A 27,311-nucleotide genomic window follows, 5' to 3' on the forward strand; every position below is an offset into this window, starting at 1 on the left:
TAACAAGTGGAAAATACATGTATACATGTAACCATATATGGTATATGGTTACATATATATGTAGTTATGGAAAAGGGTGATTCTATATAATGAGCACTTTTATTTTGGTGCTTAAAGTTTAATGTTTAATGATAATACTTAAATATTTCTACTTAAAGGGGCATTCCAGCAATTTAGTATTTGGGGTACCTACAAAAGACAAATAAAACAAAAACAAAATCATCAAAATGGAAGCAGCAAAGTTATCCTGACAGCTACGAGTCAAGCCCAAAAGTACCGGATCCTACCTTTCCCATAATGCAACTCAACTAGACCCTCTCTGGTAAATGTACATGTCTTTCAAACTCCAAACAAGCTCAAGCTGAAATGACAACAAGGATGTTCTCTTTCCCAATGGTAGTATTTTCATAATGTGCCGTTTCATAACCACTAGCCGTTGAAGACAAAACCATCAAAAAACAACCAAAAAAAAAAAAGCACAAACTGCAAAACTACATGTTTAATATTTATTCTGTTTCAATTAAATGCATTACATATTCTGGCCAAACCTCCCAATAATGATTTTTATTACACATTAGAAAATACAAAATAAAATACAATTAGCTTGAGTTTTAAAAAGCCTTTATGGGTAAGCCTAGAAACATAAGTGGTTCTTAATTTGTAAAATTCAAGGTCTGTACAAATGACAGTACTGTGTCTGGAGGCCTTTAACTGTGACAGAATTAATCTATTAACTGTAGTACGCCAAGAGACTCAGCTGTGAAGGTGACGAACAGACGGGCGACTCTGGTTCTCCTGTATACATGTGAACTGCAATATGAGAGACTGCACTCAGTAGGAAGTGCTGCATCAACCAGAGACAGTAAACTGCTAAAACATGAGAAGAGGGAACTAGATGACGCTGCTCACTCTACACAGAAGGAGAAAAAATGAAAGTCAGAACAGTAAGAGATGTCAAAATGTTGTGCTCTCAGTTGAGCCCTCCCTAGGATGACAGTGCAACAGCAGCCTTTTTGCAAGTTAAATGACCACAGAGCCTGACGTGCACAGACAGAAAGTGCTCCACCAAAAACGCAGAGACACTAATCAATTTTTACTGACTTTGTGTAAGACTTTGAAATCCAGTTCGCCTCTGCAGAGGGGAAGCATCTCCCAGAAAACATCCTGGAAAACTAAAAAGAGGTCCATACAAATGCTAACAAAAGAAGCACCAATGGTAGCACACTTTAAAATGGGATCTGGTGTGAAATTTGTGACATGGATATTTACTGCTTGAGGACATTTTTTAATCCAATTCTTTCTTTAAAAAAAAAAAAAAGTTACCCAACCAGCATCCATGCTGCTGGGGTTTCACTGAGGAACACACTGCTTTAGGGAAACATGTTCTGTGCCTGACCCCGTCCTCTGGCCTTGCAGGAACAAGGTTCTCTGTGTGGGTCACCCTTCAGACAAAAAAAAAAAAAACGATTTTAAATCTGCATTATCTAAATCTTAGACACTGAATATCGGACTCAATTAAAAGTTATATTCTCGTTTTGTGCAATCTGTTGTAGTGTGCCTGCAAATTAATATGTAGTTATTACATATCATGGATGTCGTTTCACTCCTTTCAGTGTCTCCCAAAAAATACATTTTCTAACAGACAAAACAGATGCAGGGAAAGGCTTTGCACTTACTTAAATTCAAAAGAAGTTTAAGTATTGTGAAGCTGAGTGAGGCAGCTGTGATGGATTTGTTCAATTTTAGTATAAATCAGCACATGCATTTCACATATCAGAGGACTGGTAACTTCCAGTTAAACATGTAGAAATGTTGAATTCTGTCACCCTGTCCTGAAATAAAAAAAAAAGAAAAAGAAAAGAAAAGGGAAAATCTCACGGGCTCTCTGCCATCATACAGGACTGGAGAAGTACATGGTCACTCCATTTGAAAAGGACAATATTAAAGATACATGCCTAGATTTTGTTACAGCACCTTCAAATCCTAACGTTTCATGTATTAACAGTTTACTGGAAGAAAACCTGCACATTTTTGGCATGTCTATCATTCACTAATAAAATCTCAAGAAATCCTCAATATGAATTTAGAAGCTAGAGAGAGCTGAGACTCAATAAAGTGTAGTGAGTTTGGTTAGTGGATAAAGACAAGGCCATTTCAACCTAGTTTTAAATAAATTACATTCTGGAGAGTTAGTGTGGCATTTGCAGCCTGGTGTTAAAAATCAACAGATCATGGTGATCTTAACACTTGACAACCTCTAAATCCATTTTCACTGCATTTCATTTAAACAATCCATATACTTCACCCCAATCCTCTCCTCCAAACGAAGACCACAGAGACCAACAGGATGGAAAAACACGATACTGCAATGCCAGTGAACAGTGAACACAGCTTTGGGGGGGGGGGCTGAAATATTCAGAGATGGGTTTATTCTAAGAAAGTCTCTTCATGGGGTCAGCAGGTGCTGCTGAATCAGTCCTATACAGTCCCCACTTTGCTTTGGTGCTTTCTGGGCTGGACCAGGCTGTGCTGTGCCATGGCAAGCCTTGCCGGGCTGGGCCGGGCTTGGCCAGGCCAGGCCAGGCCAGGCCAGGCCAGGCCAGTGGAGGAGGGGGGAAACAATGTCCTCAGGAGAGTTCAGACTTGCTGAGAGCGATGGCCAGCTCCAGGTCTTCTTGTTCCTGCTGGGTGAGCCTGGCGAGTCGCTCCTTTTCCTCTCGCTCGCTCTCGCGCTTTGCCCACTCTATCATGTCTTCCTCTGTTGGATACTGCTCCACGAACAGAGAAAACACGCACGCACGCACACACACACACACACACACAAAGGGAAGGAAAGAATACACAAACGCAAAAGAAAGGAGACACACAAACACAGACACATGAACGCAGTTAACAAATTCTTAAAGATGAAAACTGGCGTCTAGAGCCTGTTGAACAGATAACTCCTAATACCAGAAATACCTGGATAATAATTTCAGGGGTGTAGTATTACAAACTTAAAGCGTTGCTGATTGTGTTTAGCCCTGTAGCATTAATTATTACACAAAAAATATCAAGAGGGAATGATTTTTTTTTATGTCAGTATGGGAACAATGGCTGATCTCAATATACAAAATGTAAATAAGAATACTGTGCATATATCAGTCACTTTTTTCTAGCATAATTACGCAACATAAATAAACATTTTCTATAATAATTCCTTTGGTTATTTGAGAATTGTAATGAATGTACTGACTGGACATTTTAAAATTGACAAACAAACTTGTCAGAGGTCTCCAGTGGACAAACTTTGAAATAATGACACATTTCTAAATTATCTGAAACACATGTTTGCCATTTCCTGGAATTTATGTTTTGTGTTGATTATTTTAAGGTTTTTTTTGTTTTTCTGTTTTTGCCAGGAAAGAGCAACAAAGGTTCCTGGCTGGAATCAAAACCAGGGATGTTTCAGTTAAATGGTTCACATTTTAGCCCCTAACTGGGAGGCTTTCTTATTGCTTATCAGCCAACACATACCGATACATTTGAAATAAGTTAAAATCAGCTGATAACACCTGCCATGATGATCTGGGTTGCAGTGAAAAGCTGTATTGCCCCCCCCCCTTTCTTTCTGGCTGAAAATATTTCTATTGACTGCAATAGAATTATAAAGTGGCCGCAAAATTTGTAAGGGGTTTTAATAAACAGTCAACACAGTGTCACATCTGCAAGTGCCTGAACTGACATTTATGATCTACAGACAACAAAGCTCCTGGATCAAAGATGACCATGAAGAGAGTGACAGTCTTTGCCTCTCAGGCTTGTGACGATACAAACTTGTTTGGAGGCACGTGAGCGGGATAAAGGCAGGCATACTGAGATGGGGTAAAAAGCATGAAAGCCCATATCAACACTGAGGATAAATGCAAGTTATGTTACCAACGTCACATCCTTTTAAACAGTTCATGACACCGAGAAGGAACTCGCCACACTGGTTAAACATTACAGACCAGACACAGAGTCAACAGGTTCATTATTCACTTTGAATGACAGACAGAGACATCAAAGGTCATCTAGTGTGTTTTCACCCATGCAAAGGAAAAGTAAGCAACGATGATGACGTTGATGATTTCAGGATGCAGAATGCAAAACATGCATGAGAACATCTAAGAAACGTGATGGATTTAGCAGAGGACATGCATTTATCAATTTTAGAGGATATATCTCACTGATACTTTTGAATATGAATGAAATCAGACATTCATGAAGCACTTAGCAGGAGAAATTATGCTTTTTATTCCTGAATTATAAAGAAAACCCTTCACATGTTTGTTATCATTATCTTTACCTTCCTTACTAGGATTTTGTCAAAACACTTGAGAGGACTACTCTGGTTGTTTTTGCAAGATTTGGCCCATTTAGTGCAAATCCTCTAAATTTATGTTACTGCCAAACATTTTCCAAAGCAAACTAGATTATTCAAAGTATTTGCCTGTTTTCCATGTAGCCGTTTCGTTCACAAATGGAACATGAAAAATAATTAAATAAAAATGTCATGTGTCATGTTCTTCTTGCATAGACATGAAAGTTGTTTGAAATGAATCAATCGCAATTAATAATGTATCTACCTTTATCATTGTGAAAGTTACAGAAATTACAGAACAGAAAATCAAAAGGTAGGCTGCTTGAAAGGTAGGAAATAATCTTAAATCTAAAGCAGGCTTTGGAAAATGGTCAGCTATAATTCAAGGTATGGTCACAATTCATGATAAATGAACTGAAATTGCAAAAACTTTGGTCCTTTAAAGCTCAGGCATTTGCAGAAAGTGATGTTGTGGATGCACATAGAAGCCAGAGATGGTGCCCTTGATTCAACTCTTTATTTAACTTCTTTGACAGAGGTGTAAAGACACAGAGAGAATACAGGTGATCTGTTTCTCCACAACATACTGCTGACCAGACAAGGGCTGAGTGAACTGGTGAATGAAGGGGATGAATGGATGAACAGATGGATGATAGATGGATAAATGGATAAATAAATAGCAGCATTTGTAAAGGGGAAAAAAAAAAAAACACTGATTTGAGGAATGGCAAAGGCAGTGGTATGAGTGAATGAGAGCCAGCCAATCAAACACACAGTTAGTGCGTGCAGGTCAGGGTTCAACAGGGACATGCAGGTGCAGTCATGTAACGGAAGAGGCACTAGAATCAACACTGTCTTTTGATGAGTCATCCATCCCAAATTCACAGCGTGACAGTACATTTCTATGCCGTATTAGATAGCGAAGAGCTGACATAATTTTTATATGGTTACCAATTTATTCTTGACAGAGTGTTTCAAGCCAAGTTCAGACCAATCTACAATGACTAATTTTCCAACAGTGTTAAATTGGCTTCTTTTATATTTTTAATGGATCATTACAACAAGTATGCTGTTCCTTGTGAGAAGAATTTATGAAATGCAGCATCAAAAAGGCATTTGCAGTCTAGCCTAGTCGTTTTTTGTGGAGCATATTTTGTCAATGAGTTCGTAAAATAATGATAGCTTCATGAAACTTCAAGTTTTTAGGCAGCAGGCACTACTCCGCATCTTCTCAGTCAAGATCTACTGATGTAATCTTCACAGTTGTGCCCAGTTACTGGTGGGACCCAGAATAACCAGTTTACACCAACGGCAATTTAAAATTTACCTGAGTCGCAATTTCAAAGTTAAAAAGGTGTACAAAATGTGTTATGAAAAAAACCTTCCAACAGCATGATATTTTGGAATAACACTTTTTTCCACACGCCTTCACATGCACAGGATGTAGTGTCAGTGTGCTGAGTTGGGATGGTGAACTTAAGCCAAATACAAGCAGCCTCTCATCTCTCCATTCACTGCCAACCATTACGAGGGATTTGGTATCATAAATATAGACGTGTAATTAACTTATAACAGAACTTGTGTCTGTAACTGCTAATATGTTACAGAGGCAATATATTTATATATCTGTAATTTCTATGATGACATTTCTGTACATTTCTTCATAAAGTAAGACAGTGCAACCTCAATCATAGGGGCTTAAATTAAGTGCAATCCCATTATAAATCAGTAACAAAAAATAATTTCAAGTGTAAAGAATTTTTACAAGGCAAGCAAATGTAGCATTCATAATAAAGAGCTAAAATATACACCAGCAGCAGACAGTATGCAAGAAAAACAAAGTCAAAAATAGAAGATTTAATAGCTCTTATCAGCTTTGTTCAAGAAAATGAAGTTATCAAATAAACAGGAATGTAGGATCAAGAAACTGTGCTACTATATGATACTTTACATAAGCGCATTAGTTCACTTCTTTGGGACTTTTTACTGGCAGTGGATGGAGCGATTTATAAAGCTGGCCTGATTTGCTCGGTGGTTGTTACCTTACTGAACAACCAGATGTGATTTAATAGCAGAAAAAAAAGAGAGGAGGGGATGTCTATTGAGAGTCAGGTAGAGGTGAGGGAGAGGGCGAGAGGGAGGTGCTCACTTTGTCAAAGCTGGCAAATCGGTCAGCTTCCCGTACGTTGTGACGAGGAGGGGAGGAGGGGGCGAAGGGGTCGGCTAAAGGATCCTTGGCAGGCAGGGAAGGCGAGGAGGAAGTAGAGGAGAAGTCTCCTGAAAGCTGTGGGAGGAAGTGCCCTCGTCGATGGAAGGACTCAGAGGACTCTGTTCTGGAGATGGACGATTTCTTACCTGGACAGGTGAGGCACAGACAGGCAGATGTATACAAAAAGGTTTTATTTCAAATAACTTACACACACTGTTAATACATCCCCAAATGTCTGATAGCAACACGTTTGACAACAGTTCAGGAGATGTGCAAACTAAAAGTAACAAGTACTGACCTGGAGGTGGAGGGGGTGGTCTAGTTGGTGTACCCGTTTTTGGGGGCAGGGCAGGGGGCACATCAGGGCTGGCAGACTGACTCTCTTCCTGGAACAGGTTCTTATTGTTGATACCAAACTGGTCAGCACCATTTGACTGAAACAAAAGGTTCACAGCAAATCAAATCCATATTTGTAGAAACAGAAAAACAAAGAAATTACTGCCTTGCAGCTGTATGCCTCCACTAGCCATTCAAGTAGCAGGAAATATGGTCACTATCTCCACTTCCTGAGTTGCATTGAACAAGTATTTTTGCAGAACATTATAATGTCACAGTGAAGCTGACAACTGACCTTTTGGATATAAAATTTAATTTAATCATTTTATCCTATTGAAATTTGCGCTAAATTATGTAATAATTAGCGTATGAACTCTTGAGTTATGGCCAAAAACGTAATTTCTGAGATCACAGTGACCTTGACCTTCGACCACCAAAACCTAATCAGTTCATCCTTGAGTTTAAGTGAATGTTTGTACCAAAATTGAAAAATTCCCTCAATGGGTTCCTAAGATATCAAATTCATGAGAATGGGATGGACTGACAACCTGAAAACATAATGCCTCCAGCCACAGCTGACGCCAGTGTGAGGCCATAAAAACAATAATGAATCACAACAGTTATGAGCATATTGTGCCATATAATTGAGACTTTCACTGTACCATACAGTAACTTCAGGGCATGTTTACAGAGAGCTTTTGTGGTTGGGAAATATAATGCAAAAATAATCTGATACAACTGCATAAATAGTTAATATATGCAGCATTTGCAGAACACAACTGTCACTCTACTGTGGTATTTCCAATCATTTAAATGCTACACATGACATATTGTTGCACGTTGTCTGAAATGAATGATGGTTTGAGAAAAAGATATCCACTAACTGTTTCCTCCCAAAAACCACAACACACTCACCAACTCACAAGCACTCTTCCTGCTTGAGTCAATTCATGCTTTGGTTTTATGGCAGAAGTGAGTTCTCTCTGTTGCGCCAATTTATACAGCTATTAATAGCTTGATATTTACTGTTTCTCTGACATACTGAGTAATTTCAGCACTGTGTATGTGAAATACAGGACGTGATCAACTCTACTGATCTGAAAATTACCTTCGTCAAGGCACTGAAATCTGCAAAGCCCCCTCCAAATGATTCATTACCAAACACAGCAGCAAACGGATCTGAAACACATGAGCGCAAAATGACTGAGTGTATGAATTTGGCAACATTCACACAAACACTGTAAATACAATATGCTGTATAACGTAATATGTTCCCTATTTTCATTTTGAACAGCTGCAGTGGCCTGTAGCCCCAGATGATGGCGCCATGCCACAAGTCATACCTGGATCTGAGCTGGCGCTCACTGTAGTACCACCTGGAGCGAAGGGGTCATTGGTTGCTGCAGTGTCCTTCTAAAAGTAGAACATAAAAAATAAATGTACATCATACAAAAATAAAACCAACACTACTGTGGCTCCAATTTTACTCACTAAAGTCGCACTTTGTAAAAACTGCAGGAATCACAGTATTTCATTTTATTTGTCTTGTTTTAAAGTCTATACTGACTTGATTAAATGAAATAAATTTGTTAATATCACTTTTCATTTGAAACTGTTTCTTTTAGTTACTCTTTTGCTCAACAAACCTGGACAAGATGGCAGCATACAAAGTTACAGACAAACCAATACAAAATCAAACAGACAGATTAAACAGTACTCTGTACAGATATTACTACAATACTACAAATACTAATAAGAAACTTATTATTAATTATTATTACTTCCTGTCATTTTAATACAATAATAATTTAACACTCTGAGCAACTTAAAATTCAAATGATTTAATGAACCAGTGTGTAGGATTTAGTGGCATCTAGCGGTGAGGTTGCAGATTTTAACCAACTGAATACCCCTCCCCTCACCCCTCCCTTTCCAAGCCTGTAGGAGACGCTACATGGTCTTTGGGCAGGTCCTCTCTAGAGCCAGTGCTCGGTTTGTCAGTTCTGGGCTACTGTAGAAACATTGCGGTGCAACATGGCAGGTTCCATGAAAGAGGACCCACTCCCTATGCAGATGTGAGGGGCTGATTCTAAGCCAATGAAAACACAGGGATTCTTAGTTTCAGGTGATTATACACTAATTAAAACATAATTCTGAATATCATATTCAATTTCTGCCAATAGATCCCCAGAAATCCTACAACTGGTCCTTTGAAACTTCATTCCGTTTATTTTAAATCAAGTTTTTTTGACAATATAAATATTGTATAAAATTACTGACTTAATTAATTAATGACTGGATCATGTCCCACTGGTTACTATTAAAACTTTGGGCCTTTTAACGGCCATGTTTATAGAAAAACCTTTACCAGTATCATAAAACATTTATGACTGACGTTTAATTGTTGTTGTCTTATTACTTACATTAACAACACCTAAAAAATACATTTGGTTGAGTACATTATGACCAGTTGTTATAGAACAATTACTCACCACTGCCAGATCAGAGCTGGCTGCTGAGCAGCTGAAGGGATCTGTCTCTCCGTCCTGAGAACCAAAAGGATCTGCCTCTGCCATGGCGTTGACTTTGCCTCCAAAAGGGTCAGACTCAGCCATGTTGTTCCCTGTGGAGCTGAATGGATCCTTGGTTGCTGAAGCTGGATTGGTAGGTTTGGAGGTAAAGGGATCGGGACCTGCTGCTGGTGCAGCTGCTGCTTCATTCATCTTGCCTGCAAACAGGTCTGGTTCTGGCATGCCAGTAGTGGTACCAAATGGGTCTGCTGAGGCAGAGAAAGGGTCCTCTGAGGAAAAGGGGGCGCTGGAGGTCTGTGTGAAGAAAGAGTCTGCAGCAAAAGGATCGGTCCCTTTAAACGGATCTCCTCCAAATGGATCTGATTAAACCAAACAGAAGCAGATACAGAACATGAACATTTGAAAATTCAGCATCAGTGCTCACTAGACAGAGGAAACATCAAATACAGCAGATAATGATATCTTTGTTTGAGATTTGTTTTACATGAGAGATATCAGTTCGTCTGTTCATCACTTTCAAGTAGGGGTATGACTTGGAGAAATTACCTGCAGTATCTGCTTTTCCAAATGGATCATCTTTGAATGGATCGTCTAGAAAGGAAAACAACATCTTTACTCAGACAATGATGGCATTTTCAAGGCACTGAGCATTTACTTAACTTAAATATTCAATATTAAACTGAAAAACATACTGTTAACTAAAGTTAATATGTTTGTGGAGACTTACGGTCAGTAAAGGGGTCTGAATGGAAGAAGTCCATCTCAGGTAGGGAGGGTGGGCTGGTCTGCGGCGGCATGGGGCCGACTGGTAACGAGGTGGAGGTGGTTTCTGGGGACTCTGCTGACTCCTGTTTGCTCTCTTGCTCTGGTGAAGCAACCTGTTAAACAGTTACAGGGAACAATGACTAACTTACACACTACAGTAAATGATGTGAACACTGTCCCCGCTACACATTTAAATTAATGCATTTTTAAAAACCTCTGAAAGATCAGGTCTGATCCCATTGCATCCATCATGTGCTTTTTGAGGCATGAATACCTGCATTTAGATCTGTTGACACATGATCACATTAAGGAACACACATTCACTCTTTATTTTATCAGCCGTGAGAACGTGGCTGGTATCGTTTTCACCTTTTGTGTGTGTGTGTGTGTGTGTGTGTGTGTGTGTGTGTGTGTGTGTGTGTGTGTGTGTGTGTGTGTGTGTGTGTGATCATGGCAATATATGGTCTTGGAGACATCTACTGTGGCGGGAACTACCACAGAGGTGATCATCTGTCTGTCTGTCTGTGGACAGATTTCGTCGCTGCAATAGCAGATTAAGATTGGTGGTCCATCCCATGAGTACTGAGCACTGATGGAGTAATGTAGTAATGACTACTGAGTACTCATGGGATGGAGTGTCAACATGTTGACAGGCATCATGGCTGGTGTGATCCCATCACAATATGGTCAGTTTTTTTTTTTTTTGTCAGTGTTAGAGCCTGTAGGTGCAGTAATGGAAAAGATGGCCTACAAACCGAAGCCTGTGTTTTGTATAAACACCCTGACACAGGGATACTGCACCAATAATAAAGGTCCTTGGTGTAAAATGAGCTTTGTTATTCAGCCAAATGACAATCCACAGTAACTCAGGAACTCGGGAAAGCAGGAAAAGACAGGTACACTTCAGTAATTCAGGGTCTTTACCTCTGGTGGGCTCTCTTTAGACGACTCATCTGCATCATCTGCAACTTCTGAGGAGATGTCAGGGCTACTGTGTTCCTGGAGACATGAGAGGAAATGAAGAACAAGCAAAAATGTATGCATTATATACTGTATATTATATATATATATACACATACATACACATATTTTACATATGGTGCAATTCTTGTTTTCTTACAAAACTGCGATTACACCAAATACAAATTAAATCCGCTGTCCCTGCATGCTTGGTGGGTGCTAAACAAAACGTATATTTTTGTGGCACTGTGATGTTTTTATAGTATCGATGTCAAATAAAAAATCCAAAAACACAGCACAAATGTAGTAGGACATTACCCTGGCTATGTTCATTAAAGTGAAAGGACTGACAATTGAGGCAAGTATATTTATTACCCTAACAGTGTTGTCCCGTGGCTTGGCAATGGTCGCCAGACTATTGTACATATCTGAGGAGGCTAGACTAGTATAGAGATCATCCAAGGGATCAGGTTTCGGCTTTTCCTCCTCTAGAGTATTTGGACTCTCTGCCTCCTTCTCTTCTTCTTCTTCTTCTTTCTCATTCACTTCTTTCTCTTTTGGTTCTGAATGTTCTTTCTGAAGATTGGAGACAGCAGCTGTTTCTTCCACCTTCAGCTCTTTAGGCTGGTCCTCCTGGAAGAGGTCCTGCTGGAAAGGGTCCACCTGGTGCACCTCTGCTGTAGGGCCTGATGATCCATTGACCATCACAGGAGAACTGTCCTCCAGGGCTCTCTTCCAGCTGAGCTGGGCAGTCACTGACCTTTCCTCTACCTGAAGGTCGTTCAATTTCTGTTGAACCTAAGAGAGCGGAGAGATGCAGAGGTTAAATGACATTGAGAACAATAGAAGATTGAAATACTTTCTATGGAGAAGGGACTATTTATGAGCATGACAGAGATGCACACAAACTAACCTGTGCAACTTGTGTGAAGGAGTCTCGCACAGACTCTTGCAGAGGTGTCAGCTGCTCCTGAGCAGCCTGGACCTTCTCCTGCAGCCTCCTGCTCTCCTCCTGCAGAGCGAGGAGTTCCTCTCGCGCCTGAACTAACTCCTCCTCATACTGACATATCCTCTGTTCCTGCTCCTCATGCTCTGACTGCAGCGATGAAATCTGTGGTAGATGTAACCATTATGAAAAAAGTGGAAGTTATATGACTCACCATATGAGTCGTGATTGGATTATGTAATCAATTAAATGTGATGTTCTCTACCAGTTGTCAGCCATTTTTTTAATTACATAGATTTCCAGTATTGATATAAGTGAGGCAGAGTCACTTAGTGAAAAGAAAACCTCGCAAGACCTACCAGTTGTGTCTCCTGGCTGGTCTGTTGGCGGATGTGAGTTAGCTGCTCCTCTAAGGAGCCCTTCTGTTGGTCCAGCTCCTCCAAGGCTTCCTGGACCTTCTGACGCTGAGCCTGGAGCCGCTGCAACTCCTCACTCTCCTTCGCCACGTCATCTTGTAAGTCCTATAGAGATAAAAGTAAAGGGATGACAAGGAAATTAGCATGTTGTTGTGTGTCCTTCCATAGACAAAACAAACAAACAAACGTTTGGTCAAAACAAAGGTCAAAACCGAACTCTAAGAATGTGACTGCACTGAAGGAATTCTGGCAGTCTAGAAGTCTCTTGTCTCGGTGTCTCAGACAACCAGAATGCCTATCTAGTCTACCAGAACACCAACTAGTCCATGTCTTTGGATCAATTCTGGCAGGAAACCTTCCTTTTATTCATTCCTCCCATCTACCCACACTTTCTGTTTCTCTCTACTGTGGACTCAAAAAAAGCAAAACTAAAAGAGGGCAGATGCTTAGAATTAAGTGAATTTCACACTAGAACTGACTCATCGGTTCAATAGCTAAAGTCAGTGAGATTCCTTTCAGCTGTGCTTTGTAGCTGAAAGTGAAGGCAGCAGTCTTTACAACATTGGCTAATATCAGAAATACCTGCTTCATGGGTCCAATATATGAACAATAACTTTTCAGCAGGCTCCACCATAGCTATTTGTCAGCCATTATACACAATGAACACAAGGGCTAATGTTTTCTTGTGCTTTTTGTTTATTTTTTTAAGGACTCCTTACGGCAGCAGCCTGGGTTCGAATCCGACCCACGGCCCTTTGCTGCATGTCATCCCCTCTCTTTCTCACACCCCTGCTTTCCTGTCTCTCTCTCACTGCTAGTCTAATAAATAATAAATAAATAAATAAATAATAATAAACTCTAAAAAGCCCCCAAAAAATATTACTTAGAAAAAAAAAAAAATTCCTTCCACTGAATTTCTTTATGCCATTAGTGAAACAGACATTCCTCAACAATTTTAGAGTAACAGTAGTTCACAAGTTCGAAATTAATACGAAGTAGTAGATTTGTGTGATTCAAATGTCTACCATGAGAATGCAATTTACCACTGAGCAGATGCGCAAGTGCAACAAATACATTCTCAATCTTTGAGAAACACTGCAGAGAAAGTTATAGTGTAGAGTCTGAGACTACCAAAGCATACAATATGTAACGTCCAAGAATAAACACACACTCTGAAAACACAATACAGTATAAATAGCCAAAACTGCTCTAGGCTTCCTTGCAGTGCAGCTAAGAAATTCAGCTACATCAGCATGAGACTCCCCTGAGACCCATACTCACATCAGACTAAATTCCAGAAGCGGAGCAGACTAGCCCTTTAAACCATCAGCTCCCAAAATAGAGCCCATTTCTCAGGCTCAGAGGAGGCAGACAAACCTACACAAGGACACCAACCTCTCTGTCTCTGAGACAGCGTAAATGTGTTCCTGAACAAGCGTCTGAGGCTGCTGGCCAAATGTATTATTGATCTCCTCCACCAGTATATTAATCACAACAATGTGAAAAACTGCTTTAGCACCTACGACTTTTACAGTCTGTTTTATCTGACCTGTATTTTTATTTAAGCAGCAGAAAGCATCTATGTTCGTGTGAAAGACACTGATCATCAAAACAAGAAAGCATAATAGCATTCTTCCTCTTAAACATCTACACAACCATGCCATCGATTCTGTCTGCCCACAAAGTCCTCTTTCTCTGTGTGTCCATTGCTCTGAGAACAGACACAAACTCATAGACATACAAAGACAATGATACCTTACCTGCACTTCGCCGCTGCGCTCTCTGATGGCCTCCTCCTTCTCCTTGATCTCCTCTTCCACAGAGCTCTTCTCCCTGGGGGTCCAGCACAACAGACAGGAGTATTTAGCCACCAAAGACAAAGATGGTAGACCTGGTACTCCCAGCCCACCCAGCCAGTTCTCCGCTGAGCCTTCTTCACCCTGCCCCTGAACCACCACCACCTCCTCTCCCTGAACAACCATGATGCCCTGAACTCACAACTCCACTGTATGGAGAGCAGCTTGAACGCCTGCAGCTATAGCAGGTGTGTTTGCGTGTATGTGTGACACGATACGAAGAGTAAGTGCGTGTGAGACTTCGGGGCTGTGGATGTACAGCACTGTGAGCGTGATGAGGGTGTGTGTTGGGAAAAACTGAGCATGTGCTTGCTCAGTCAAATGTGTGGGAGATGAAGAGTGAGAAGCAGATGGCTGCCTTGAGGATGGAGGGAGGAGGAGAGGGAGGAGGGAAGAGTGATGATGAGCCAAAACACTACATCGATGATTTATGCTGCCTGTGTGCTCATCCTCTCTACTTCACTATTTCATCCACCCAGCCAGAGAGAGACGAGAAGGGGGGGGGGGGGGGGGGGGGGGGGGGGGGGGGGGGTAAGTCAGTACCTACTAGAGTACCTAGCACTCTAATGTACATTTTATTTTTCACAATTACTATTAATGAAAAGGTTCACCAGAAACTCGTGATATTCAACTCTATTCAAAGTTGTGCTGTACTTATTGTGTTACTATCAAGATGCTGATATTGTGTAAGACACCCAGATTTATCAGTCATTATTAATTATAAGGTTTAATGATCTGAGTGGCAATTCTAGCAACAAATAAAACGATAATACAGAAATAGGGGTTCCCTTTTTACCAGATATGGATATCCAACATTGAATTGTGTTGGATCTCGTTCACATAATTATCTAAATATTAACTAAGATTTTCAACTCTTGTTTTCTTCAACATTATTATTATATTATATTATGGGTATGTATAACAAATGTACAACAGTATAAAATGTAGAGGAACAGCACCAACAACATTGAGGAAAACCATGACAAACATGTTTCCTGACTGACTTTGATTTAAATGTGATTTTCAGTAAAACTGAATTCATGTGGGAATAATACTGTTATGTACTGGTATTTCAATTCATTTATTTTTTAAAGTGATTCTTATTCTACTTGGCCTCCTGTATCTATTCATGTAATTTTGAAATAGGATTTACAAATAACACATTTTCTATTATTGTGTAAACTCTGAAAGAGTATCTGTGCACACAAAACAAAATGTAAAGGTTTAGTACAAGTTCTGTAAAAATTATACATAACACAGCACTCTTGCTATTTCTGTTCACGCATCAACCTTAAAAACTACTTATCCTTTGCCATCCATTTCAGAGCTGACTAAAAATAACATCAAAACTTTCAAACATCTATTTTCACATTCTCTCGCTCCTCTTACATCAAAATGCATAATTCCCCCGGTGACAGCACATCCTCCTTGAGCAACCCTACAGTCAACTCAAGCTGAGTATCACTCCAGATCTCTTCTTACCCATCGTCATCCTCACCAACCTCCTCATCTTGAGCAGGAGGTTGCTGCCACAGTTTGAAGCAATGACAAACATGAATCATCCTTCCTCTTTATCTGCTGCCTGTCTGAAGCTCTGCTCTGCTCTCCAACTAGTTTCCACGTCTATCGGTCTTCCTTACCTCTGCTTCCTACCTCGGAACAAGTGTCTAGCATGTGAGTCTGTCTGTGTGTGTGTGTGTGTGTGTACATATATAAAGGTGGGGGTGGGGTGGAAGGGCATTTTCTCACTTCTCACTCTCAGCTTTCATGAACAGGGAAGCTAAATTGTGTTAAGTTATGAAAATTGAAACCACATCAACCGATACTGATAACCATCCCTTAGCGAAACTGAGATTAAACATAAAAAAAGGTATGCAAAAATCTATTTGCATCTACTCTTAAAACACGGAGGAAGCCCGAATGAAACACAATGAACCGTCAAAAAGAAGAACACAAATGCCACATCTGTTACTGAAGTATTTTGGCATTAAGGATGATTTTGGAGCAAGAGCAGGTGCTCTCTGTCCAAATAAAAATACAGAAGTTAAATGTTAAATGAACATGAAATTGCTTAGCAATTAAAAGATATTTTTTGCTTGATGTTTTAGACCAAGAAAACGCAAGGGTAGGTGAATACATGAAGTGCGTTGTATATTGCATATTCTGTCCATCACTCTCCCTCTTCCACCTCACTGTCAAACAGCAGCTACATAACTCAGCTTTTTAGCCATCTGCTGTGTTTCATGCCCTTCAGCCAAAACACAAATGTTTATTTATTCAGCTGTGGGTGTGAGTGTTCAAAGGAAGTCTGAGATAGTGAGAGTGATACATTCTTGTACTAAACATGTATACTAGGGCTAGTATTAAACTCACATGTACCAACCTTAACTGGGACCAGCAGTGAGTATAAATCACCTCAACGTTTGCAAATATATAGAATATATTTGAGCAGAACAAATAACCTCACAAATTCACATTTATGACTTTTCATAGGTGATCACCAACCTCCCATCTGCACTGAACCACACAAACACCACAAATAAATCCCCAGTTTGAGGGAAACCATGCCTCCTGCTGGTCAGTACAGGGTACTAAGATACTGTACAGTCACTTGTTCTGAAAGCAGAAAGCTTTTATAGCAAGAATGTAATATGTTACAAATTCACAATGTTACACTAAAAGATTTTTTCCAGATCTTTTTCCAGGAATAGATTCATAAATGCTGGGCCTCACACTAAAAACAAATTATTATGATTATTCATTGATTGATTATTAATTATTTGACAACATTTAATGGACACAGCGGCCAAAAACCTGCTTACATATCTTATCATCTATTAGGCAGGATGATGAACATATAACAACAACAACAACAACAACAATAAAAACGCTAAACAAATACAGACCATCTTCAGGCTACAACCTGTTCCAAACAGTGTCATAACCTGCACCTATATGGCATCAGCAAGAATATGCATGGCGTTTACCATTTTTAATCAAATATGAGAACAAAAAGGTTACCTTTGTAGTTCAACAATCTCATTGCTGAGAGAGTCCAGCTCCTTGATGGCTGAGAAGTCAGCTGCCAGGTTTACCACATTGTTCTGGAGAGGAAGCAAGGCAGAGGACAATGAAAAGATAGAGGTACCATTATGATGGTGAACTACATCTACTCTAGGCTAAGAATTACCTCTTATCACATATGGAAAATAGAAAGTCATTTTGTAACACTAGAGAGAACAGCAAAGTTACTCATATGTGGATGAAAAATCTTGAATACTTGGGATATATTAAAGTCTAAAAGAAAAAAAACACAAACACAGCACAAACAGATGAACAACAGAGCAACACTGATGGCTTTGCAAAAACTACATTGGAAGCCAGTGATGGAGACACAACTGGCAGGAATGGGAAGCACAGAGGCTCAAGGGTAGTGATACTGGGCAGATACTAATCTCTCTCTATTTTACAAGATAAATCAAACAAATTTCAAGCCTTTTTTGCATCTACAGGCAAGATGTGGCGCCGTCAGTGCAGTCCAGAATACTTCTAACAGCAACCTCTGCTCTTGTCAGCCTCAGGGACAAATACCAATAAAAAATGTGATTTAAATTTGTTGAGAGCGAACTGTGTGAAAAAGCCAAAAAGAAACAGAAATGTGGATACAATTAAAAGAGCTGACAAAGAGAGGCAGCCTGTTATAAGTAATGAGATGCACCCAGGTCAGTAAACTATCACACACTCACTCAGGATTGTCCCACTGCAAGTAGACAAAATGTAAAAAAATGTAAAGAGCAACACGGAGGGAAAAACAACAAGCTTTTGCATAGAGTGGAAAAGACAGACACAGCTGCAAGCTACAAAAAATCCAAAACAAATACAGGAGAAAGACAGAAAAATGCAAGTCAAAAATAAAACAAACTGAATTTATAAATATATAAATAATATATGTCAGTAGTGATTACATTCAAATGGTAATATACAAAACATGAACATGAGGCAAAAAACAATCTATTTTTTGTGCTTTAAAATGGAAAAATAATGCAAGATGCCTTCCTGTAAATACAACTAGCAATTGCAGGCTGCTGTTTAAAAACGCAGTAATTCATACATTTACTCAACTTATTTTTAGTTTCATCATTCTGGTTACAACTATTGTAACTACTACGGCTACTGTTACTACTACGAGCTGGTCTTTTGTTCTAATTAACATCATCGGTCTCATTATTAGGGATGCATCCTTCCTAAATCAGGTTTTCTTTTTTATTACAAAAACACACCCACTTTCTGTATGATCAGCCTCATGTAATGAGGAAAAAGGATCCACACATCCCTAATTATTTATCACTGACATGAATGCTGGGAGCAACTCACCTGTTTGATATTTTGTTTGTCGGATGGAGGGATCATCTCTGGGGAGAGGTTCTGTGGAGGTTCCAGGCCTTTAGTCAGCTTCTGATTAATTAGATGAAGCGCCAGGGCAAACTGCTCTCGGGTGAGTTTCCCAATGTCTCCAATGTCACAAAGCTCCCTGAGAACAAACAGACACAGGTTACATAAGAGAATATTGATTTATACCTCAGGCAATGACTATTTTTGATTGCCTGGCTGATCGTCATGTTCAGCAGTTATAGACGCCAACACACAGAACAGTCACAACAGGACAGAAGCTAATCAAAGAAAAAAATCAATTTGGTGTGATAGTCTACTGGTCGGATGTGACAACATACACTGCAGTGTTATGAAAACTGATGTGATTATCTATCACTTAGTACTGCACCGTTAGAGCTTAACAGACAGTGTTTGTCAACTCTATATATTATCTTTAGATTAATAATCACAGGCACTAGGGGCATCCTGTGGGTCTAGGGAATTAAGGCACCGACCAGTCATTATTATCCAGTCATCGCTATAACTCATGCTTTTTGGTTTATTTTTTATCAACATTGTTAATTTTCGACTTCAGCCTTTGGTTAAGTGAAATTTACTGTTTATTTTATGTAGACATTTAAAACACAGCACATGATTCGTCAAGTCTAATGCCAACAAATTTGACAATATGTCACTCTGTCTCCATTGTGTACTGTTACTGTTGTTATTTCTGTCTACTCTGACCACATAAAATCTATTCCATGTCTGTCTGTCCTGATAGAGGGAGCCATCTTGCTTTTCCTGCAGTTTCTTCCCTTTCATTAACAGGCAGGGGAGCTGAGAGGGAACTTTGCTGTCGTTTTTTACCAGATACGTGCGAGCGTGGCAGAGGGCAGCCCAGTCTTGAGGAAGATATCTCTGACTTCAGGTCCAGACACCAAACCGTCCATATCACCGTCTGTCTTGTTGAAGATCTCATCGTACTTGGCTTTGTCTGCTGGCGACACCACCCACTGCACAGAGAACACAACAGGCTTTAAACTACCACTGTATTTACTTCATAAGTACAGGTGGGATTTCATACAACCTATGACTGTGACATATTACTAACTCAAACCTAAAATGCACTTACCTTCAAGTTCCCTCTCGTCTTGTTCTTTTGAAAAACACACTGAACTAGCCAGTTTGAAATCATTCTAAATGTTTGGTGTTGCAGCTATGTGGTAGTAAAACATAAAACATCCAAAAGCTTTTCAGGTACTACATGCACAGGAGAGATGCGTCCTGTACTCACAGGGGCAGCTGCTGGTGCTGGGACAGGAGCTGGGGCGGGTTTAGAGGGGTGGGGCATGGTCTTAGAGCCAGCGTGGGAGGAGCGACTGTCTTTGACGGAGGGGGGCGAGGGTAACAGGGGCATCACAGGAGGCACCGAGGGTTTTTTCCTCTTGGAGGGTGGAACCAGGGGAGGTGGAAGGGACATGGGAACGGGCTCCCCCTCGAGAGCTCTGTACACCAAATACATGGCCTGGGAAAGGGCAACAAAAAATCAGTGATAAAAGACAATTACCAACAAACAATTCTGAAGTTACTTAGACTTCACACTTCTTCCATGTGTCTTGAATTTGTTCCATTCAGATCTATGGAAACAATTTTCACAACTTGTAACAGTCTCCAAGACTTTATTTATAATTCAATAACAACAAAATAAGAACTCAATTAAGAAACATTCAAATCAAATAGATGCTTGGAAGATCAGTGCTTGAATATACTGAGGGAACACAGTACAGATAGGAATATATCAGTACAGTGAAAACATAAACTGAAACCAAGAGCAGACTGTAACTGTAATCTCTGTGGTTTCTTTTCTATCCCTGATTTTAGATCATATCTTACCACAGAAAACTCATCTTTGTCCAACATGCCATCTCTGTCAAGGTCACTGAGTTCCCACACCTTCAACACACAGACATTACAACAACACATTATTATTAAGCATGCATCATTACAAAACTATTATATTCACAAGAAGTGTCTCTGAAAGCCCTGACTCACTAAAGATTCTCACTTCCTCTCTGATTTTATTTTCTACCCTGCTGATTCTTGATTTCACATCCTTTTTCTTTACTTCCTGCATTGTGTTGTTCATTTGTTGTCATTTAAACTCATATGAAAAACATTGTGTAATAGTGTATAGACAATGTCAAGTAACAGTCTATTATTTGCCACTTTTTGGTTTGATGTGGGATGTTTTAATGAAATGCACCTGCACAAATTGTTAACAAATCATGTTGCACTTCTGTTATTTTCGAACTCACAGGATTCCTCTCTATAGTTTTACCACTTTGTCAACAGATTAAACTCATACATAAGTTCCCTGTTAGAGGATCATACCCTGCCGAGGATGTCCACTGGCAGCTTGGAGTTAAGCAGGACGGGCTTAACCTTGTCCCCTGTTAGCATCCCTCCTACTGGACCCAGACTGTCAAAGATTGAGTCAAACTTCATCTTCTCCTCAGGCTGGAAAAAAAACAAAAAACAAAACAAAACAGATGTACAATGATTTTTAGGCTGAAGATTCAAACTCAATTTGCAGTATTCCTGAGGCAGTTACTGTAAAAAAAAAAAAAAAATTCTAATAAAAACATAAAAGGCTATGTTTGTTGAAGAACGATACAGTAACAAGTTTCCACAAAGTTCAACAGGCCACAGAGAAATTCAGGCCTGTCAGCTGTGAAAATAAATCATTATAACTCGTGTGTGTGTGTGTGTGTGTGTGTGTGTGTGTGTGTGTGTGTGTGTGTGTGTGTGTCTCTCACATAGGACGCTTGCATTTAAAATTTTACCAGTGTTTCTGGTAAATGGTTATGAACAAAGAGTACAGACACTGGCTGAATGTAAATGACACATACTGTTTTCAAGGAAAGCTTCTGTTGTGGTCAACTTATGAGAAAGACAGAGATATCAAGGCAAAATATAAATAAACATAGATCAGTACCTCACACTTGGACAAAAAAAAGATAACAAACTTGCCAGTGCCTTACCTTGACAACCCAGGGTATGTCAACAGCCACTCCTCCTGCTAACAGCGGGCTGCTTGTGTCATGCTGGAGATCAACAAACCTCAGTTAATCCTAGCTACAGAATATTCAGAATTAAATCATTCAGAATATATAGTCATATGTTTAAGCAAGATCGCAGTGAGATAGAGAAAAACTGAATTTAATCCCAGCACTTCTGAGTGTGTTGTATACTCTATATAAAAGGTAACATCAAATGAACAGCAGCAGCATTTACAGCATGGACAGAGCCTGTGTTGCATACTTACAAATTTGGGGGGAGGAACAGCCACATTAAGGCTCTTGAGTGCCACCTCCAGGCCATTTTGAGCACAGGCTACCAACCGCAACGCAATGAAGAATTGCTGAAGGGAACACAGGTGCAGTACGTGGCGTAAGCCTAGCGATCATGTACACTTGATGCATATAAAAAAGCAAATCCATTATGATGTTTCTCCACAAGGCATTTGTACCTGTTTGTTAAGAGAACCTTTACGTTCAGAGTCTGCCAAATCCCAGATCTATGGAGACACACACGGTGTACACATTTAATCATGCAAAGACAGCAGAGAGGTGTTGCTTCTGTGATAATGTGACTCTTTTTTTCACCTTCCCCAGGACCAGGTCTGCCAAGCCCGACCTCTTCAGGAACAGAGCTGCGTCGGCTGCCGCCACCCGCCCACTGCCAGTCGGATCAACCTTCACACAAACACAGATACAGACACACAAGCCCAAATATACAGTCATTAGAGCACATCCCATTTCAGAACATCAGTGAGACAGCTGTGCTGCTAACATAGGTCAAATGATATAGGTCACAACACAGTGTTTGGACTGGAGAAAGCTCAAGCAAAAAGAGAGAAGCAAATAAGGAACAAATGAAAACGGTGAGAATTGCCCTGTGAGGTAGGGCAGTCTCTCAGTACTTGAATCAATACTGATTATAAACCAAAGCTATTTCCTCAGCAGTCTATTAGCTTGGTATTGGATCTGTTACAACTCTTTCATGAGGCTCACAGTGAGCTCCCCTGACACATTGGGCAAAGGGAAGCATTATTAATTCATAGATACTTCCTTTACTGGACACAGAGACTGGAACTGGTAGCAGAGAGAAGAGATCACTGCTCACTACAACACTACATTTCATTAATGCAGATAAAGCTGGTTTTAAAGTTTAAGGATTAGTACACCCAAAAACAATCTAACATCTAAATTCATGTACTTCTCTCTTGATCTTTTTTTGTATTTCAGTCAGGTCTAACCCAGAGCAATTTAAAGCACAATGCAGTGAGTTAAATCAACTTAAAATTACTACATCAAACAATATCAATGGGCTCACTAGTTGATGATATACTGTGCACATGTTGTAAGCAACGTGAAAGACAAAAGGATACCATGATCTGAGTTCAATAAACCATTATTTTTTGTTTTTGGATAAATGTATTTGCATACCTGTCGATAGTATTTGTCATAGATGGGATTTCCACTGGAGAGCTATTGAGGAAGAAGAAAACAATTCCACATTAAAAACAGTTTGACTGAACAGATGATTTTTTACCATATTTATACACTTACACACACTGTAACCGCAGTTGTCACTGCTCAAATGGTCATGTTTAGGTTGGTGCAGGAAACTTATCAAATCCCTTTAAAGTTACAATTAAAGACAGAATGACAGTCTGAGACAGAATGAACTAATACTTAAAAAGCTTTCTCAATTCTGTAGATTCAGTGTACAAGCTCAAATGATCAACAAGTGTTTGCTGGTTACAGTAAGTGTGTCATCCACTAAGCCAGGAAAGCTGTCAAAATCAAAAAAAAAAAAATTACAGATGGAGAAGGCAGACACACAGACTATAACCAATATGTTAAAATTCTGAATTATTTTTATCGACCTGTTTACTATTGAGTATCTTAGTTTTTCCCAAAACAAATACAGCTTACGAATGCTGACCTACAGTTCAGGTAGGATGAGACATTATGACAACTCCAGGCATGACAGTATTGTAACAATGCCAGATTAAGGCTGGAATAACCAGTCTATAATTTTTTTTTTTTATTCTTCAATGAATCGTTCAAGATTTAAAATGCCGCAAAATTGTGAAACATGCCCAGTACAATTTCCCAGAGCTGTAGGTGAAGAATGCTAAATGCTTGTTTTGATCAACCAACAGCCCGACCCCAAAATACATTTAGTTTACAATTATATAAAACAGCAGGCACATTTTACAGATGGAACCAGCAGATATTTTTCATTTTTGATTCATAAAACACTTTATCTGGGGCAGTAAAGTAAATATTTTTGAGTAGTATACTCTCTTACACCATACAGTGGACTAGTATGAGTCAGAGTGACACAGAAGGTTTCTGCTGAATTGTACGCAGAGGGAGTAATGACTAGTGTGTCTGTCTTCAGGATATAGGCTACACTTCCCAAGGCTACTGATGGCCATCTTTAGACAGTTATAGCAGGGCGTCACTCTACAGACAACAGTTAATTTGGCCTTCTGTCACATCCTCCCTGAACAACCCTCTTTCCTCTGTTAATACGATTGTCCACTGCTGGGCTGAACAGGAAAAGAATCAGCATTTCCTTCTTCATATAGCTGAAACTGACAATCTGTTGTTGTGCTTTCAAATTGACAGGTGCAGCGAAGGAGGAAAGAAGTTGACAGTAACTGAACTGTGAATCAACTGGGGAGTGTCCATTCAACTAGTGGGCGAAACTGTCTTTGAATTTCTCCAGAGACATGCAAATACAACGGCAACTGTAAAACACGGGCAAGAAGAAAAAATATCTGTAAAGATCTGGATGGATGTCAGTCTTGTTACAGACTTATACACATAGCGCGGACACAGAAGACGACACGCAAGGAAAACACAGCCTTTGATCAGTGTAGTCATTTGTCAGCTCTGTCAACTGCCAATTTTCAGCGAGATAACTGTTCACACACACTTATCTTTCTCTGGCCAATGCAACTTTTTTTCTGTGACACACAATAGTGTGCCTGGAACTGTTGGCGGCTGTAACACTGTGGTCATTGTACTGGTGACTCTTTAATTGAGCATTGAAAAAACACCCCTCAATCATTCCCCAGCTAGCCCATACAAAACTGCAGCAGATAGCAAGATACATTACAGTGCAGGAGGTGACAGGCCACTCTAGTTTGTTCGAGAAATTTCAACTCCCTAATCCACCCGTGGCAATAAAACACATTAATGTCACTACCAACACCAAACAGTAGGTGAGTGTGAGGATGATCAGGTGGAAAAGCTGACAGCACCTAAAACAAGCATTGCTGTCTGGCAAACCAATGAACTCTCACAACACAGGGATATCAGCTCAGGTTTTTTAAACTCATCTGAAAGAGATAAAGATGTCTGCTCTGTTGACAGAGGCCACAGTGGCTCAGGTGACAAGTCTGAAACTGTAACCTACTTATTAGACCTGGCTGCTGACTGCTAAATAACTTATTTATTGTGCAAAACAAACCCATTCCCACACATATTGTGGTATTTAACGTAGCTACGACAGACTCACATTTTGTGACAGCAGAGATGGCTATTTGCAACTCAAGTTTACTTCCTCTTATTGGTTGCAAAACAACTATTAACACTATTTGGAGCCTTTTTTCTGTTAACATTATGGACACCGGACAACCACAGCAGCTAACATGCTAACAGTTAACGTTGTTGTACACTTTATAAAGGTCACAGGGAAAACACTAACCCAGTCTGTGGAGCCTGTTTACTTCTAATAATAGCCATAAACAGGTTGGTTATTCAGTCTAACCATATAGCAAGCTACATAAGCAGCAAGAAAATTACCAACGTAGACTATTTATGTTTCATGTTTGTAACTTGATTAACTAATTTATGGCGGAAAACAATGTTAGCAGAGGTTGAACTAGCAGAAAGATGACAGGAAAGCCACAATAGAGCCACACATGGGTGTCTCGCGTTAACATCTCTTAGACCAGGACCAACTAGCCTGCAGCAAACCGAGGCAGCACAAATTGTAATTATATAGACTCCCAAACCGAAAGGAAGCCAAGTAAGGCTACAAGGCTTATCTCAAGTTTGATAAAGCGGCTCTATAACAGCCCAACACTGCACACAAACTAGCTGTTAGCTAGCATGCTAGCTAGCTACGCCCTTACGCAGTCCCCAAAGAGATTAGGCAGAAACTTTTCCCAGTCACAGCAGGACTTAACTTCCCAAAAAGAGGGACGAGGGTCGAGATAATGCCGCCTTTCTGCCTGCCCTGATTCACTAACACTGATGAAATGTCCCCCGAACAGAGCACGGTCAGAAAAGGTTTGCAGTCGTTAGATTTGAGTTGTAAGACAGTGTTACCTGAGTAAGAGACAGAGTGGCAGCCATAGTGTTTCTGTTTCCCACTGCTTTCATGCTGCGCTGCTGCCAGACACAGACAGGGGCCGCTGAAAAACCTGGCACTGGACCTCCACGACCGGGATCAGTCGGGACTGTGGCCTGGGAGTGCACACTGTACTCATTCAAACGTCAGCCAAAACGTTTTCCCTAAAACTTATATATTATAAACAAAGTATGGTTTTATAGTGTTATATTTCATTTAATTATTTGTATTTCTCATATTTCATGTTACCATTCAGTTATATTTCTGTAAATTTCATTTCATAGCATGAAGGTGCAAATGTTGTTTCAAAGCACACTCCACTCTACCAGAAATAAAAATCTGGTAGAGGAACAAGGAAACCTTTATTGGCCTTAAAATTGTTAAATTAAATTTAAGTATCATAAGTCTGAGGTGGCCTACGTCCTGGTATATATCATATACATACAGTATATATATATATGTTTACATATATATCGTCATGGTATTTAAACCTTTTGTATTAGAGCTGAGTACTTGCACTGCATTCTTTTTTATTTTTGTCTGTTGTTTTTATAAAATATAATCATTTGTTCTGTTGTCTACATGTTTACTATATGTAGCTTTCTGGCCACCGTGGTGGAGGAGGGTTTTTTTTGTATACTGGTGCTATTATACAACCCCCCAAAATACTGAGGGCATTACTTCATTAATGTGGCCCAATAAGTAAAAAGTAAGCAAGTAAAAGCCTTGCATTTAAACTCTTTTACTTAAGTAAAAGTACATAATTCTGCTAAAAGGCTCATTTATCACTATATATTTGTTACCTCTATTATCTTAATTTTAACTACTTTATATACAAATGGGTTGTTTAATCTATACATAGTTTTATCAGCAGGTCATGTTTTGTATGTGAAATCTGAACTTGCAAAGTAACTAGTAATTAAAGTTGGCAGATAAATGTAGTGGAATAAAAAGTGCATTTCCCTGTGAAATGTAGTCATGTACAAGTAAGAAGCTTAAAGTACAAATACATAAGTATAAGTACGATAAATGTCACCAACGAAACAAATAAAAAGCCCTACAGGCCTGTGATATCCAGTTAGCCAATGAAAACAAAATATTACTGTTATATAAAAGACATAACAATAATAATAAATCAAAAAACA

The 27,311-nt window shown here is 39.6% G+C and overlaps 1 protein-coding gene across 2 annotated transcripts; it reads right to left on the bottom strand.

Moving 5' to 3' along the window:
• Positions 1-534: 534 nt before the first annotated feature.
• Positions 535-26,203, bottom strand: eps15 (epidermal growth factor receptor pathway substrate 15). Of its 2 annotated transcripts, none has more exons than XM_022748539.1 (25): positions 26,145-26,203; positions 23,241-23,282; positions 22,398-22,487; positions 22,262-22,309; positions 22,058-22,153; positions 21,774-21,836; positions 21,124-21,249; positions 20,626-20,685; positions 20,027-20,257; positions 19,600-19,745; positions 18,736-18,892; positions 17,383-17,465; positions 14,266-14,338; positions 12,449-12,610; positions 12,057-12,254; positions 11,519-11,932; positions 11,108-11,182; positions 10,146-10,296; positions 9,965-10,009; positions 9,380-9,777; positions 8,231-8,300; positions 7,996-8,066; positions 6,850-6,985; positions 6,492-6,697; positions 535-2,768 (listed from the first exon to the last, which is right to left on the bottom strand). In XM_022748539.1, the coding sequence occupies exons 1-25, from the start codon at positions 26,196-26,198 to the stop codon at positions 2,628-2,630; spliced, it is 3,336 nt and encodes a 1,111-aa protein (XP_022604260.1). In that variant the 5' UTR covers positions 26,199-26,203; the 3' UTR covers positions 535-2,627. The 2 variants fall into 2 exon arrangements, with proteins under 2 accessions (XP_022604260.1, XP_022604178.1); XM_022748457.1 differs by having other exon boundaries at positions 11,519-11,941.
• Positions 26,204-27,311: the final 1,108 nt, after the last annotated feature.

The sequence above is a fragment of the Seriola dumerili genome, unplaced genomic scaffold (genome assembly GCF_002260705.1).
Source record: "Seriola dumerili isolate Sdu_G_001 unplaced genomic scaffold, Sdu_1.0 BDQW01000002.1, whole genome shotgun sequence".
NCBI lineage: Eukaryota > Metazoa > Chordata > Actinopteri > Carangiformes > Carangidae > Seriola > Seriola dumerili.